This window comes from Phyllopteryx taeniolatus, chromosome 7 (assembly GCF_024500385.1).
Source record: "Phyllopteryx taeniolatus isolate TA_2022b chromosome 7, UOR_Ptae_1.2, whole genome shotgun sequence".
Taxonomy (NCBI): Eukaryota; Metazoa; Chordata; class Actinopteri; order Syngnathiformes; family Syngnathidae; genus Phyllopteryx; species Phyllopteryx taeniolatus.
Window position 1 is genome coordinate 31830546 of NC_084508.1, and position 14835 is coordinate 31845380.

The 14835-nt window shown below is 39.4% G+C and overlaps 1 protein-coding gene and 1 long non-coding RNA gene across 10 annotated transcripts in view; both read left to right on the plus strand.

Annotated features, from left to right (window-relative positions):
* The first annotated feature begins 49 nt into the window (after positions 1-49).
* LOC133480462 (uncharacterized) lies at positions 50-5464 on the plus strand. 8 transcript variants are annotated; one of them, XR_009789275.1, is made up of 7 exons: positions 50-343; positions 455-542; positions 657-800; positions 882-1187; positions 1275-1326; positions 1423-4753; positions 4839-5464. It is a non-coding gene; the product is annotated as an uncharacterized LOC133480462 (long non-coding RNA). The 8 variants fall into 8 exon arrangements; XR_009789272.1 differs by having other exon boundaries at positions 1275-4753; XR_009789271.1 differs by having other exon boundaries at positions 51-343; positions 882-1326.
* Positions 5465-12859: 7395 nt separating this feature from the next.
* The window catches only part of pycr3 (pyrroline-5-carboxylate reductase 3), a 36988-nt gene continuing 35012 nt past the window's right edge, over positions 12860-14835 (plus strand). Inside the window, exon 1 of one of the 2 annotated variants that reach the window (XM_061778504.1) lies at positions 12860-13216. In XM_061778504.1, coding sequence (XP_061634488.1) covers positions 12977-13216 — 240 coding nt within the window. In that variant the 5' untranslated portion in view covers positions 12860-12976. The remainder of the gene's footprint in view (positions 13217-14835) is intronic. The other variant, XM_061778503.1, reaches the window with a different exon arrangement.

The window sequence follows — 14835 nt, forward strand, 5'->3', positions numbered from 1 at the left end:
GGAAATGATGGCGTCAGAAGCGTCGGTGCATGGCTGTACCACGTGACCGCTTCAGGAAGTGGTTCAGAATTGGGCGCGATGTGTGATACTTTTCCACAGCAATGTACACCCGGTCAAGCAGCTCCATGAAAATGTGCGTTTATTCGGAGAGTTGCGGTATGTTGAGAGGTTGGATAGTGTTAGTTTGGACATCGTTTGGTGAGTTTAGAACGAGAGAGAGGACTAGTTATTACTCGTTAGTCGAATTTAGAGGGATAGGAAGGAAGAGGCTGGAGCCATTGAAGAAGACGAGGACGTCCCCGATGTGGGAACATTTTGATTTGATAACTCTTATTCAGGTCAGGTAAATGTAACAATATTTCAGACACAGTAGGTTTGCTTCTCAATTTTTCAATAACTGTATTTTCACTGTTTCTTGTTTTACTCAAAGGTGTGGTGTTTATTGTGTTTCAAGGCGTTGGGGTACAACAACAACAAGACATCCATGATAAGGCCGTGCTTTACATGGGAATCGCAGGAAACTTGCGCTTCACCCAGCCACGGTAAATGATTAAAATATTACAAATCCACTTTTGAAAATGTTCCATGTTGACTTTTGTTTATTATATGGTACAAATAAAGTGTAACAAACACTGTATTTCTTCTCTTTTAACCAGGCACCAGAAAACAAGAGCTGGATGAGGCCCTGGTCTCCATGATTGTGAAGGATAAACAGCCCTTCACAATTGTGGAAGATGTAGGATTCAGGACATTTGTGTCCAAACTGGATCTGAAGTATGTATGTTCTCCCTACAAGGCAGGTATGTATGGGTGAATGCATTAAATGAAAGTGTATTTTATTGTATGTGTCATTAGTCACCGCTATACATTTACTCCTTTAGGCTCTGAAAGCCGTGGTGGAGGCCAAATATAAGTCTGCTAAGGCTGAGGTGGGAAAGGTGGCTGCCGTAAGCCTTACGTCTGACATGTGGACATCCATTAACATGGATGACTACCTGGCAATAACTTGCCATTTTTTGGGGGAGAAAAGTAGCCTTTGTTCAGTGCTTTTAGGAGCGCAGGCATTCCCCCAATCCCCCACACCTGAAAATCTAGGTAGTGTGAAAGCCTCCTTGATGGACGAATGGGAAATCACTACAAAGGTGACATGCATGGTCACTGATGGCGGACCAAACATACTTGGCTGTGTGAGAGAGCTGGATCTTCGTCATCACATTTGCATTGCTCACACGCTAAATTTAATTCTAAAAAAGGCACTTGCTCTCTGACATCAGGGCCAAAGCAAGGAAGCTGGTTGGCTACTTCAGAAGCAGCACCACTGCTAAGGTTTGCTATTTCCCTTTAATCCAACTTTATAATGGTAATAATTTGTCTGTGGTTCCACTACAGTGATTAATGGTCTACTCATCTGTATCTTTAAAGGAGAAGCTTACACAAGTGCAGTGTAATATGGGGCTGAACAACATGAAGCTTTTGCTTCAGTGGAATAGATGGAACAGCACATACAACCCCAATTCCAATGAAGTTGGGACATTGTGTTAAACATAAATAAAAACAGAATACAATGATTTGTAAATGATGTTCAACCTATATTTAATTGAATACACTACAAAGATATTTAATGTTCAAACTAATAAACTTTGTTTTTAGCAAAAATCATTAACTTAGACTTTTATGGCTGCAACATGTTCCAAAAAAGCTGGGATAGGTGGCAAAAATGACTGAGAAAGTTAAGGAATGCTCATCAAACACCTGTTTGGAACATCCCACAGGTGAACAGGCTAATTGGGAACAGGTGGGTGCCATGATTGGGTATAAAAGGAGCTTCCTGGAATTGCTCAGTCATTCACAACCAAAGATGGGGTGAGGTTCACCTCTTTGTGAACAAGTGCGTGAGAAAATAGTCGAACAGTTTAAGAACAATGTTCCTCAATGTACAATTGCAAGGATTTTAGGGATTTCATCACCTACGGTCCATAATATCATCAAAAGGTTCAGAGAATATGGAGAAATCACTGCACGTAAGCAGCAAAGCCAGAAATCAACATTGAATGCCTGTGACCTTCGATCCCTCAGGTGGCACTGCATCAAAAACTGACATCAATGTGTAAAGGATATCACCACATGGGCTCAGGAACACTTCAGAAAACCAATGTCAGTAAATACAGTTCGGCGCTACATCCGTAAGTGCAACTTGAAACTCTATTATGTAAAGCAAAAGCCATTTATCAACAACACCCAGAAACTGCGCCGGCTTCTCTGGGCCCAAGGTCAACTAAGATGGACTGATGCAAAGTGAAAGTGTTCTGTGGTCCGACAAGTCCACATTTCAAATTGTTTTTGGGAAAATGTGGACGTCGTGTCCTCCGGGCCAAAGAAGAATAGAACCATCCAGACTGTTATGGATGCAAAGTTCAAAAGCCAGCGGTGATGGTATGGGGCTGTGTTAGTGTCAATGTCATGGGTAACTCACACATCTGTGAAGGCACCATTAATGCTGAAAGGTACATACAGGTTTTGGAGAAACATATGCTGCCATCCAAACCAAACCACATTTGGCACGTGTTACAACAGCGTGGCTTCGTAGTAAAAGAGTGCGGGTACTAGACTGGCCTGCCTGCAGTCCAGACCTGTCTCCCCTTCAAAATGTGTGGCGCATCATGAAGCGTAAAATACAACAACGGAGACCCCGGACTGTTGAACAGCTGAAGCTGTATATCAAGCAAGAATGGGAAATAATTACACCTACAAAGCTTCAACAAGTAGTGTCCTCGGTTCCCAAACGTTTATTGAATGTTGTTAAAAGAAAAGGTGATGTAACACAGTGGTCAATATGAGCCTGTCTCGGTTTTTTTGGAATGTGTTGCAGCCATAAAATTCTAAGTTAATGATTATTTGCTAAAAACAATAAAGTTTATCAGTTTGAACATTAAATATCTTGTCTTTGTAGTGTATTCCACTAAATATAGGTCGAACATGATTTGCAAATCATTGTATTCTGTTTTTATGTATGTTTAACACAACGTCCCAACTTCATTGTAATTGGGGTTGTACTTGATGCTGCAACCTTTAATTGAACAAAGGAGGAGCCAGTAGGAGCAGCTTTAGTAGGCCCCGGCTCATCAGGCAACTCCAAGATAAGCTATTCACTTTACAGTCAATGAGCATCATAGCCCTACCTACACTCCTGGGGCCTTATGTACAAAGACTTGCGTGGATTTCCTACTAAAACATGGCATACACTCATATCCAGAAAACGTCGTATGCACAAAAATATCCAGATGTATGAAACTCTGCGTACTCATGAATCCAAGCACATTTCCTTCGTAACTTCCAATCAACGTGGAAATGAGCGTACGTTGGAGTAGCCGACTCCTCCATGTCCACGCCCATATTTGAATATGCAAATCACATTTAAATGAACCCTGCACCTGAGATGGCGATTTCTGCATGATCATAAAAAAATGAAAATGAGCAAGGTAATGAAGAAAAATTATTTTTCTAAATGTGAAGTTGCTCAATGAAGTGGAGGTGCGCAAGAAAATCCTCTTTGGCACGCTGTCCTCCGGCATTAACACACAAAAGAGGATTGAATGGGACAGCGCGTGTGCGGCTGTCAATGCTGTGGAGACAGAATAGCGCGCACACGCTGAACTAAAAAAAGAAGTGGTCAGACATTAAGGTGGATGTGAAGCGGAGGATAGCTGCCCACCACCAAAGTGTGGCCAAAAAAAGGCGGAAGAACCGGCACGGAGGGCCTCACCCCGTTCGAGGAGAGATTCGCTGCGATCATGGGTGACGCTGCTCTCTCAGGGGTGACTGGAGGACGTGGCTGACTATGATCACCCCACAAGTTTAATACCATGTATTTTTAGAACTCATAACCAATGTGTTCATACAGTAACCTACACTCAGCCCTGTGAGATAAAGGTTCATGTGTAAATGTTGTATGTGTTGTATTTGTAATAAATCTTTTTAATTCAAATAGAAGCACATCAGCATATCAAAGAGGATATCAAAAACTTTGACTCCTTTTTGATTACTCAATTTAATATTTTAATACACAGGAGTAGACGCGCATGCTGAAAAAAAAATCGTTTTTTTTTTTAGGAGAAGAGGGGTAAATTATGTCAATTTAAACACATTTTAATCATGTGCAACTGATGTACATGTTCAAATTAAGTAAATTCAAAGGACTCTTTTTTTCAGTGCATGTGCTGGAGTCACGAAGCGATTGTGAGGGCAATAGGCGGCATAAATGATCGCCTTGATCAATTAATACGTGTCCTCACAAATATCAGTGATTCATTAAATACACTGTCAGTCCTTGCCTCAATTGCATTGTTGAAATCAAATGATGCCGGGCATTAATTGTTCATCAGTGGTAATTGTTCATCTCTCTGATGTGCAGATTTATGAGAACAGTTCCCCCGCATCGCCTCGAAGTGTCGCCAAAGCACCAAAAGCTGCAGAAACGTGCGTACGCCAGCCATGCAGTTGGCATGAGGCACCGCACATTTCTACGGTCATGTCACTCTTGATACATCTGAACTTTGCCGTGAAAAAGAACGGACGCCACGTTTTCGTGCGTACGCACCTTTTGTACATGAGTCCCCTGGACCCTGGTTTTAAAGTGATAGGGTTTTAAAGCCACAGAAGCGATAAAGAGACTGACTTCTGAGTGTACCAGTCTATTGAAGTACGAACAAACCAGAGAGGAAATCCCAGAGGCTTCCACCGCTCATGCTGTCATGTAGGTAACGTATTCATATAATACATTTTGAGAGGAAGTAATCCTATCAGAACACTTACTAACATGATCTGTGTTTTCCTCATAGGTAGCACACTGTGGCATCGTTTTGACAGCAGCGGGATGGAAAACCCTTTAGAGTACTGGTCGAGGCGCAAATCACTTTACCCCAATTTGTACACACTTGCTTTGGCACATTTGTGCACCCTGGCATCTTCTGTGCGATGTGAAAGAGTATTTTCAAAGGCTGAGGAGGTTGTATCAAAGAAAAGGAATTGCTTAAAACCGCAAAATGTTGAGAAGCTATTATTTCTGAATAAAATCTCCCCTCTTCTTTCAATCATAGTTACTGTTAGATAAATTGTAGAAGTTATCATTTATTTGCTTAGCTTGCATTAGTATAATGGACAATTTTAGATGTATTGCCTTCAAAAAGAAGACTCAGCATCATCCGATGGAAGGGCGCCTGGACCAAGGACGTTATCGGATGTGGTCGGGTCGTGACAGGTGTTGGTTCAATATTATGTGTTGTGTCTTATTACTTAGAATACTATGTCTGGGAAAAACCCTCTTATTATCAAATATTTTGTGTTGTGTCTTATTGCTTAGAACATTATGATTTGTAAATCCCTCCTATTTCAAATAAAAGCAGGAGCGAGGGGGGGGATTGTTTAGAGCGTGTTGAGAGGCTGTGATCTGAACAATCTCCCATACGCCCTCCTCATGAGAAAAAGAAACCAGTGTCTTCATTCCTTTTGTGTCTATTTTTTATAGTTGGGTAAGATAAATCCAACATTAAATTGGTCCTTTGAGCCGGATGTCAACACACCCGAGGATTCCAGTTGTGGAGCCGACTTCCAGTTAAGAGACCGTGGCCACGGCAAGTAAAACCCTTTACGGGACTGGTCTTCGTCCTCCTCAACTGGGATCTGAAGGTTGACGACAATCCACAGGATTGAAGACGAGTGGTGAGTTACATTTTAAAAAATTAAAGAGTGAGTGAATTGCGTGACGAAGAAGTCTGCGGCAGAACAAACCTTGTGTAATACTAGTCACAGGCAAGTGGTCAGATGGACAACGGAATCCGATAAAATCCGTGGGGACGGCGGGGTCCTGTACGTACTTAAATTCCGTATTTCTGTGTTTCCGTGTTTTCGTATGTTTATAAAAACGTTATTAATATCGTGTGTATGTGTAAAAGTATGAATGTATAAGACGGGATTGTAAGTGACAACTGAGTTTGGAAGCAAAGGCAAGAATTCTCCGCCCCAATTAGGGTAGAAGCTTGAGAATTACCAAAACTCAGACATTTATTGTCACCCTGTCATTTTTGAATAAAGTCAGTATTTAGGTCACTCTAGGTGCAAATGAACTGACTTCCAAATTCACAAAAATGGGAATAAATAACAGTAAACCGGATCAAAAAATAGACCTAACGTGTAAAGATTGGAAATATGTTCAACTACAAAACCATTCCAAAATAGAACATTTAAACACGTGGATAACCAAATACGGTTTCGCTGGCCAGCTAAATTCGCAAAAAATAGTTCAACTTCAAAACGAAATAAAGTGTCGACACAAAAATGATATATCACAAATACAAAAAGATGGATTTGACGACTTACTCTTCTGGTTAAACATGGCGTCAAAAAGAGAAAAAGGAAGGGAGAATAAGAAACACTTATTCATAAGAAAAACACTTATTCATAAGAAAAATATGTTGTTTCAAAGACAGGAAGATGACGAGACAGGACCAATAATAAGAATTAGCGAGAAAAAGATAATTGAAGAAAGTTGTAAAAAAAATAAGGAAACAAAAGCATCAGCACCCTTGTACCTGGTTTTGCCACCTCATGAAAATCCTCCAACTCGAGAGGCACAAACACAACGAATTTTACGATCGGGAGGGGTACAAATGAATTGGTCTAAAACTATGGGAGAAACATTTTCTCCCACTCCCAAAATAACAAATATAACCTCAGACGAGGGAGACCTGGATTTATTTCCGATAATTGAAGTGGCACATCCAAATATACAAGAGGACCAGAAAGAAAAAATTTTGGTCTATAGGACCTGGACTAATGAGGATGTGAAAAAGGCTGTAGCCGGCATCACACCTTATCAACAACAGTTAAAAAATGCTTTACATGCGAATTCGAAAGAACACATTAACAGATGGGTAGATAAACATTGGATAAACCTAGCAACTGGCCCTCTGGAGGAATATGTTAATCATGCCCTCCATGCAGAAAGAGTGTTAGACAAAAAACAAAAAGAGAAGATAGATGTCTTCCTCGACGAAGAAGCAGAAATATACTATCAAGGCAGAGAGAGAGATAATTTTAGAGGACACGGCAGAGACCGTGGGAGAGTAAGATATGGTAGAAATCGAAATTATTATGATAATACCATCTGTTGGTGCTGTGGAAACAAAGGCCACATTGCACGTGACTGCCCTAAAAAAGAAAAAAAGAAAAATAAAAGAGAATACGGACAAACTACTGCATGACTAGGCCAGCCTGCTTCCCAACTCAACAAATCCTCTTGTGTAAACATTATAGAGAATGAGGAGGTGGATTTCAATTTACAGGACATTCTGAGTTTGGACACTGAAAAACCTGAAATAACCTTGTAGAATGCCCATTTTCGAAGTCCCGGAGTGCCCTGTGAATTTGTTGGGAAGAGATGGCTTATTCCAACTAGGACTTGTACTCAAACATGAATTAAACATAAATTAAAAAGAGAGGACCTCGATGTAACACTGGAAAACAGAGAAAGTACCTTCTATTACACAATCGATATCCCAGACAAACCACAGTTAAACATGGAAAAGGCCCTGTTGTCTGCAGCCTTGCAGCTTATCACAAAAATAGAAGATAAAAAAGAATGTGATGAGCTGCAGTAATACAGAGAGCAGCATGCGTACCAATTCCACGCACATTGTTAAATTCATTAAGACCAGACGCTACTGTGTTTACAGTAGTGGACATAAGTAATGCATTCTTTACAGTACCAATAGAAAATAACAGTCAATTTTGGTTTGCATTCACATTTGAGAAAAAAAAAAAATATATATATACATTTACTAGATTACCGCAAGGTTACTGTGAAAGTCTAACTAATTATTCACAAGTTATGACAACACGCATGTCTTCTGGCATCTACAGATGGAGAGACATGCAAGGATTCATTGACTTTACTGCATCATCTAACAGAAGAGGGACATAAAGTTAACAAAAAATAAATTGCAATGATGTAAAAGACAAGTTAAATATCTAGGCCATAATTTAAGTATAGGAGGAAAGACTATATTAGAAGACAGGAGAGCTATAGTCTTAAAAAATCCTAAACCACAGACGAAGAAACATATAATAATCATTTTTAGGTCTGACAAATTATTGTAGAGCATGGATTCCAAACTATGCAGAAATTGTTGCACCATTGTCAAAATTAATGTATAAAAACAACCTTAAAATGACATCACCTGTTTAATGGAGTACAGAGGCAGAAAAGGCCTTCTGTGACATTAAACAACATCTGGTGTCCAGTGCTGCGCTAGGCCTTCCAAATTTAATGATAAAACATTCATTCAAATGGTAGATTGTAAAAGCTATTGCATGACCTCCATACTTACACAACAATACGGTGATAAGCTAAAACCAATAGCTTATTTTTCAACTAGAGAGCAGTTCACCCTTAAGGTCCCACATACAGTGTCTGCTCTCCTATTGCAAACCAATATGGCGTTTTTATCACCTGCAAGACATTTATCTTGCATTGCCATCTTGCTGTCACAACGACATTTGACTGTTGAGCGATGCACAACCTTAAATCCAGCCACACTAATACCCTTACTTGATGAAGGCACGCAGCATGATTGACAGGAATTGGCTGAACAAGCTGCTGAATTAGTAGCATTAACCGAGGCATGCAAACTAATGATAAATAAAGATGGTACAATCTATACTGATAGCCAATATGAGTATTCCACAACAAGACCGTAATTATTGTGAAAAACAAAGTGCAAAACTACAAAATGAAATTTACATTAGCACAGGAAAAAAAAAGAGAGAAAAAAAAAAAAAAACCTATTCAAAATGGGCTGCTATATTGAGACATGCTGTGTCACATGTCTCAACCGGAGGGATGGTGGCACAGATAGATTGACACTTTACAGCCCTAAAAAATAGCAGAAAGAAACACATGGGTTCATTTAACACACTGTAAAAGAGTCATTTCAGCTGAGTACTCAAACAGGGAAGGTGAGCAAAAGTCTGATAACGGAGCGGGAGCAGATGAGTAGATTCTGAAAACGCTTGCTGGTCAGTGAAGAAAAAAGACACCAACCCTTTTAGTGAGAACTCAGCAGAAAGGCACACCCACGTTGGTTATGAGATTTGTTAAGTTGTTACGTAGCAACTTTGGCTACTATGATGTTGGTTTTGTTTTTGTGGTACATGGGACGTCCCACCCTCAATGATAAAACCCATTTTTTAGATAGAAAATCACCTACCAACTGGACCAATATGACAAACCCAATAATAAAAAAAAAATAACATTTTCAAATCATTAACTCGTATCAAAAGGAGTACAGCTGATGATCAAAATTGTGGACATGGCCTCCAAACGCGGCAAAAAGGTTTAATATTTTGTGCCCCCCAAAATCAAGCTGCTTTAATCATAATTCCATATGCGGCTCTCACCAATGATGCTCAAGAGAATGGGCAGAATTGGGGATTTGGATATGACTGCTATGCAACTATAGGCTTTGGATGGGAACACCTCATTGGTGAAACAAGTTATGATTGGTCCAGTTGGTCAAAAAAAAACAAAAAAAAAAACAGCAAAAGAACATAGAAAGAAGTTTAACCTAAGCAAAACGGCTTGTGTTATATTGTGTATTGTATATTGTGTATTGTGTTATAGGAACAGTGTTAAACCAAAAATGCCATTGAAAACTTCAAAGAAAGGTGGACAAATTTTAATTTAATTTTAACAACATAACTACTGATGATTGGTTCCTTGTAAATCATGGGATCCTATATATCCCGTAAAAGAAGCAGATAAACACAAACCGATGTTTTCTACTTTAGTAGCACCAAATAATTTCACTTGTATAAACATGATTAATAAAGGGAAAAAAATTAGGACCACTGAACGACACACAGTGTAAAGTAATCTTAAAAGTCAAACCAAATTTTGTGCCAGTGTCACGGAGCGACATCTGGTGGTGGTGCGGAGATGATAGACTGTTTGATAGATTACCTAAAGATATATCTAGATTATGCGCTATTATCACTTTGATATTGCATGTGTCAGTATACCCTATGCCTGTTCAAGATTTAATGGAAAGGGCACCAATGTTGTTGTCCAATCTAGAACATATACAAAAAAGAGATTTGTCCTGGCAGGGGCAAAATAATCCAACATACATCGACGCCAGGTGTTCCTCGTGGGGGTTCCTAATCAATACAAATTGGGTGACCAGGTTGCAGGAGGATTTGAGTCTTTCATATGCTGGTGGTGTACGATTAATAAAAATGTTGATGGGATAAACTACATCCACTTCAATGTACAGAGATTAGGAAATTGGACTCAGAATGGGTTGGAAGCTGTGCACGAGCAGCTGAAGGACGTTCCAAAGACCGCATAGCTGTCGACATGCTCCTCGCAAGAGAGGGAGGTGTTTGCGGTATGTTTGGAGAACAAACAATACTGCTTCAGATGGCAGCTTCACCAGAGCCATCGATGGTCTACGGACCCTCAATCAACACTCCTTGTGGGACAGCTCGAATGGATGTTTTTGGTAAATATAAAACCCTAATTTCACCAATATTGATATCAATTGCTGTTTTTGCAGCCATTCTGACATTATGTGGATGTTGTTGTATCCCATGCATTCGGGCATTAATCAGTAAATTAATCACCACAGCCATAACCCCCATGGAGAATCGTATGGAGCTTATGTATCCATTACTGTATAATGATGATTATGATGATAATGATGATTATGATGATAATGATGATTTTGCTTTAACTGATTTGTTTCCTGATACAGATGATTACGATATTTAAACTACAACATTCATATATGACAAGTTTACTCTGAGTGTAAATGTATTTGTTTCATAAAAATGATTCTACAGTTAAAAATCGAAATGAAGTGACTGTAAGATGATATGAGAATTTGTGCAAATACATGATAAACAGGAGGGAAATGTTAGATAAATTGTAGAAGTTATAATTTATTTGCTTAGCTTGCATTAGTATAATGGACAATTTTAGATGTCTCCCCTTCAAAAAGAAGACTCAGCATCATCCGATGGAAGGGCGCCTGGACCAAGGACGTGATCGGATGTGGTCGGGTCGTGACAGGTGTTGGTTCAATATTATGTGTTGTGTCTTATTACTTAGAATACTATGTCTGGGAAAAACCCTCTTATTATCAAATATTTTGTGTTGTGTCTTATTGCTTAGAACATTATGATTTGTAAATCCCTCCTTTTTCAAATAAAAGCAGGAGCGAGGGGGGGGGGGGGGGATTGTTTAGAGCGTGTTGAGAGGCTGTGATCTGAACAATCTCCCATACGCCCTCCTCATGAGAAAAAGAAACCAGCGTCTTCATTCCTTTTGTGTCTATTTTTTATAATGTTGGGTAAGATAAATCCAACAGTTACACAAGCATATTTACTGTCCTGTTCGTAGTTCTACAAGCACTTTCACTGTCCTCTGCCTGCATAAGCCCATGCCATTCGCCAAAGTTGACAAAACACTTCACACAAGCTGCCACACTGGTACATCTCAATAAATTATAATAGTGTCAAAAGCTTAATTTAGTTAAGTAGTTCAATTCAAAAAGTGAAACTCATAGAGGTGCACCACACACACTGAAATATTTAATATATTTTTTAATACGTTTAATTTTGATGATTATGGCTTACAGCAAATGACAACTCCGAATTCACCATCTCTAGAAACTAGAATATAACAAACTATTATGAAACAATGGAATTATTTTTTTAATGTAGTGAGCGGTACAGATAATGGATGAATGGATGGATGTAGAATTTAGGCAGGAATTTGCCCTCTGAAAAGTATTTTCCCAAGTGTTTCATGAATCTATATGAATGAGTACTGAAATCAACTTCAGTTTTCTACCAAATTAACGTTTTTCTTTATGTGTACCTGTATATAATTACTACCATTTTGGAAACAGTTACACACACAGAATACGTTCAAACAATATTTTATTATGTCGTTATTATGTCATGTCGACACAATAGTTGATCAAACATTTTTTGTCAGTCAAGGTCATTTCCAAGAGCCACAACACACGCCATATTGCAATGCGTCACACGATGTTAAAATAAATAAATAAATAAATAAATAAAATACAGTTGCCTGTGATTATACACATGGCCAGCAGGTGGTTTCGTGTGTATATGAAGCATCCAGCAATGGATCAAGCAATGGACCATTACTCGAACCAATGGCCGAAGTAATCTCAAGCCATCCATCCAATTTCTGAGCCGCTTCTCCTCACTTGGGTTGCGGGCCTGCTGGAGCCTATCCCAGCTATCATCGGGTAGCAGGCAGGGTACACCCTGAACTGTTTTTGGGATGTGGGACGAAACGCAGGCACGGGGAGAACATGCACACTCCACACAGGGGATTGAACCCCGGTCCTCAGAACTGTGAGGCAGACGCTCTAAACAGTTTTCTACCGTGCCGCTAAGCTTCATCTCAATTAACTTAATTATTTTGGTTTTGTCTCCAAAATCTTGTTTAGAATTAAGAAAGAAAGAAAGCAACCAATGGAATTCCTCGCGTCCAGAGTGGGCGGGGTAAGGCTTCGCTCCACATATCTGAATAGGTAGATACAACACGCCCTTTTATGATGCGTGCTTACGGATATGTGTGTATTTTTAAAATAATGATTAACTGTACGTTAACCAATTTATATAGCGTTTATATAACTTTACATATAAACTCCAGGTAATTAACAAGTTGAGAGCACCAAAGATAAAAGGAGAACGCAGGACCCCCCTCACCCAGTAAAGATACTATTTGGGTCAATACACAACTGTAACAGCATGGCAGAACTATTGGTCTTTTGCGAGTTGGCGTTTGGCTGTTTGCAGCGCGTTTTCCCCTGTCAGCCACCGTACAGAAGCGGGTCGTTGTGATGACGCAGGCAAAAAGCGCAGTCAGTGCGTGACTTGGAACATGTCTGCGGTGTGGACGTATTTCACCATATCTGAGAAAAACCCACGGATGGCGATTTGCAAAGCGTGTAATAAGAACATTTCAAGGGGAGGCTCATCTGCAAAGACTTTCTCCACGTCAGGATTACTTTATCACCTGAAATCCAAACACCCCGATTCTGAATTTGACAAGAAAGCGACACCGAAAAGGAAAATCCATGCGAGGTCTCCCACTCCTGCTGCGGCGGACGTTTTTGATATGGCAAGAATGTTTTCAATTACTTGTGCCAGAGCAAAGGACATTATACAAAAAAACTATGGAATTCATTGTCTTGATTAGCCGGTTTGAGGATGCCGGATTTCGTAAATGTGTTACTAAATGTAGAAAAACGGCCGCCATTTTCTACTGCGGTCAAGCCATCCTCCACTCGTAAAGTAGCAGTCAAGCCAGCCGCCCCTAATTTTGTTCATACTAGGCATTCCGGTAATTGGTCGGCAACTCTCTGCGAAAGCCACCTTCAAAATAAAAGCCTCCCAATAATACGGACGTTAATGCTCTTCTGTTAAGGAATGCAACCAGCAAAGTTAATTTTAATCTTGCGATGCATTAAAACATGTAGTTTATTTGATATCTTATGAAAAATAAAGAGTAAGGGTGATTTAAAAAAAAATATTAAAAAATTATTATTGAGGTATCACAAGACCAGTCTACTTCTAGGGGACACAAGAACACCCAACGTCTCCACCATAAAAGGTCCCATCCAAATCTGGCGTTTAAAAAAAAAATTTGTTGCTTGACAGCAATACAAATGATACTTTCGGTATTGCCAGTTGATTTCAAGAAATTATTAAAAACATTCCTTTTGGTACCGCAAGACCAGTCTACTTCTGGAGGACACGAGACAAGTGGTTCTCAACTGTTGTCACCCTGGGACCCACATTTTCCTATTGTCACTTAGTCACTTTTTATATAAGTCAAGAACAATAAAAATGTTTAAAAAAATTGCCTTTGAAAATACGTATACTGTATCATATTTTAAACATACTATCACAGTAAAGTCATAATTACAGTAAATACAGTATTTGCGTTGTATACTGATACCGCCATAAACCAAGGACCCCCTATATTTTTCTTTTACTTATATTTTGAAATGCAACATCGGATTTGGATGGGACTGCTTTTGGTGGAGACCTCCTGGGTGGTGTAGTGTCCCCCAGAACTGGACTAGTGCTGTGATACCGAAATGATTATTTTTGATTATTATTATTGTTTTTTAATAAGGGGTAATGACATTTAAATATGCAGATTTTAGGGGACTTTTATTTTGAAATGCAACATCAGATTTGGATGGGACCTTTTTGGTGGAGACCAGAGGTGGTGTAGTGTCCCACAGAACTGGACTGCTGTTGTTATACCGAAGAGATTTTTTGTACAGATTTATTTATTTATTTTTAAATCAGTGGTAATAAGAGCGAAATATGCTAATTTCAGGGGACTTTTATTTTGAAATGCAACACCAGATTTGGATGGGACCTCTTTTGGTGAAGACCTGGGTTGATGTTGTGTCTTCCAGGACTGGGCTGGTGTTGCGAAACTGAAGAATTTGTATTTATTATATTTTTTTTCACTTTTTTTAATTCAGGGGTAATGACAGCAAAATATGCAGATTTCAGGGGACTTTTATTTTGACATGCAACATCAGATTTAGATGGGACCTCTTTTTATGGAGACCTGGGGTGGTGTAGTGGCCCCCGGAACTAGACTGGTGTTGCAATACCGAAGAGATTTTTTTTTTCTTCACTGATTTTTTAAAATCAGTTGTAATGACTGTGAAAATATGCAGATTTCAGGGGACTTTAATTTTGAAATGCAACATCAGA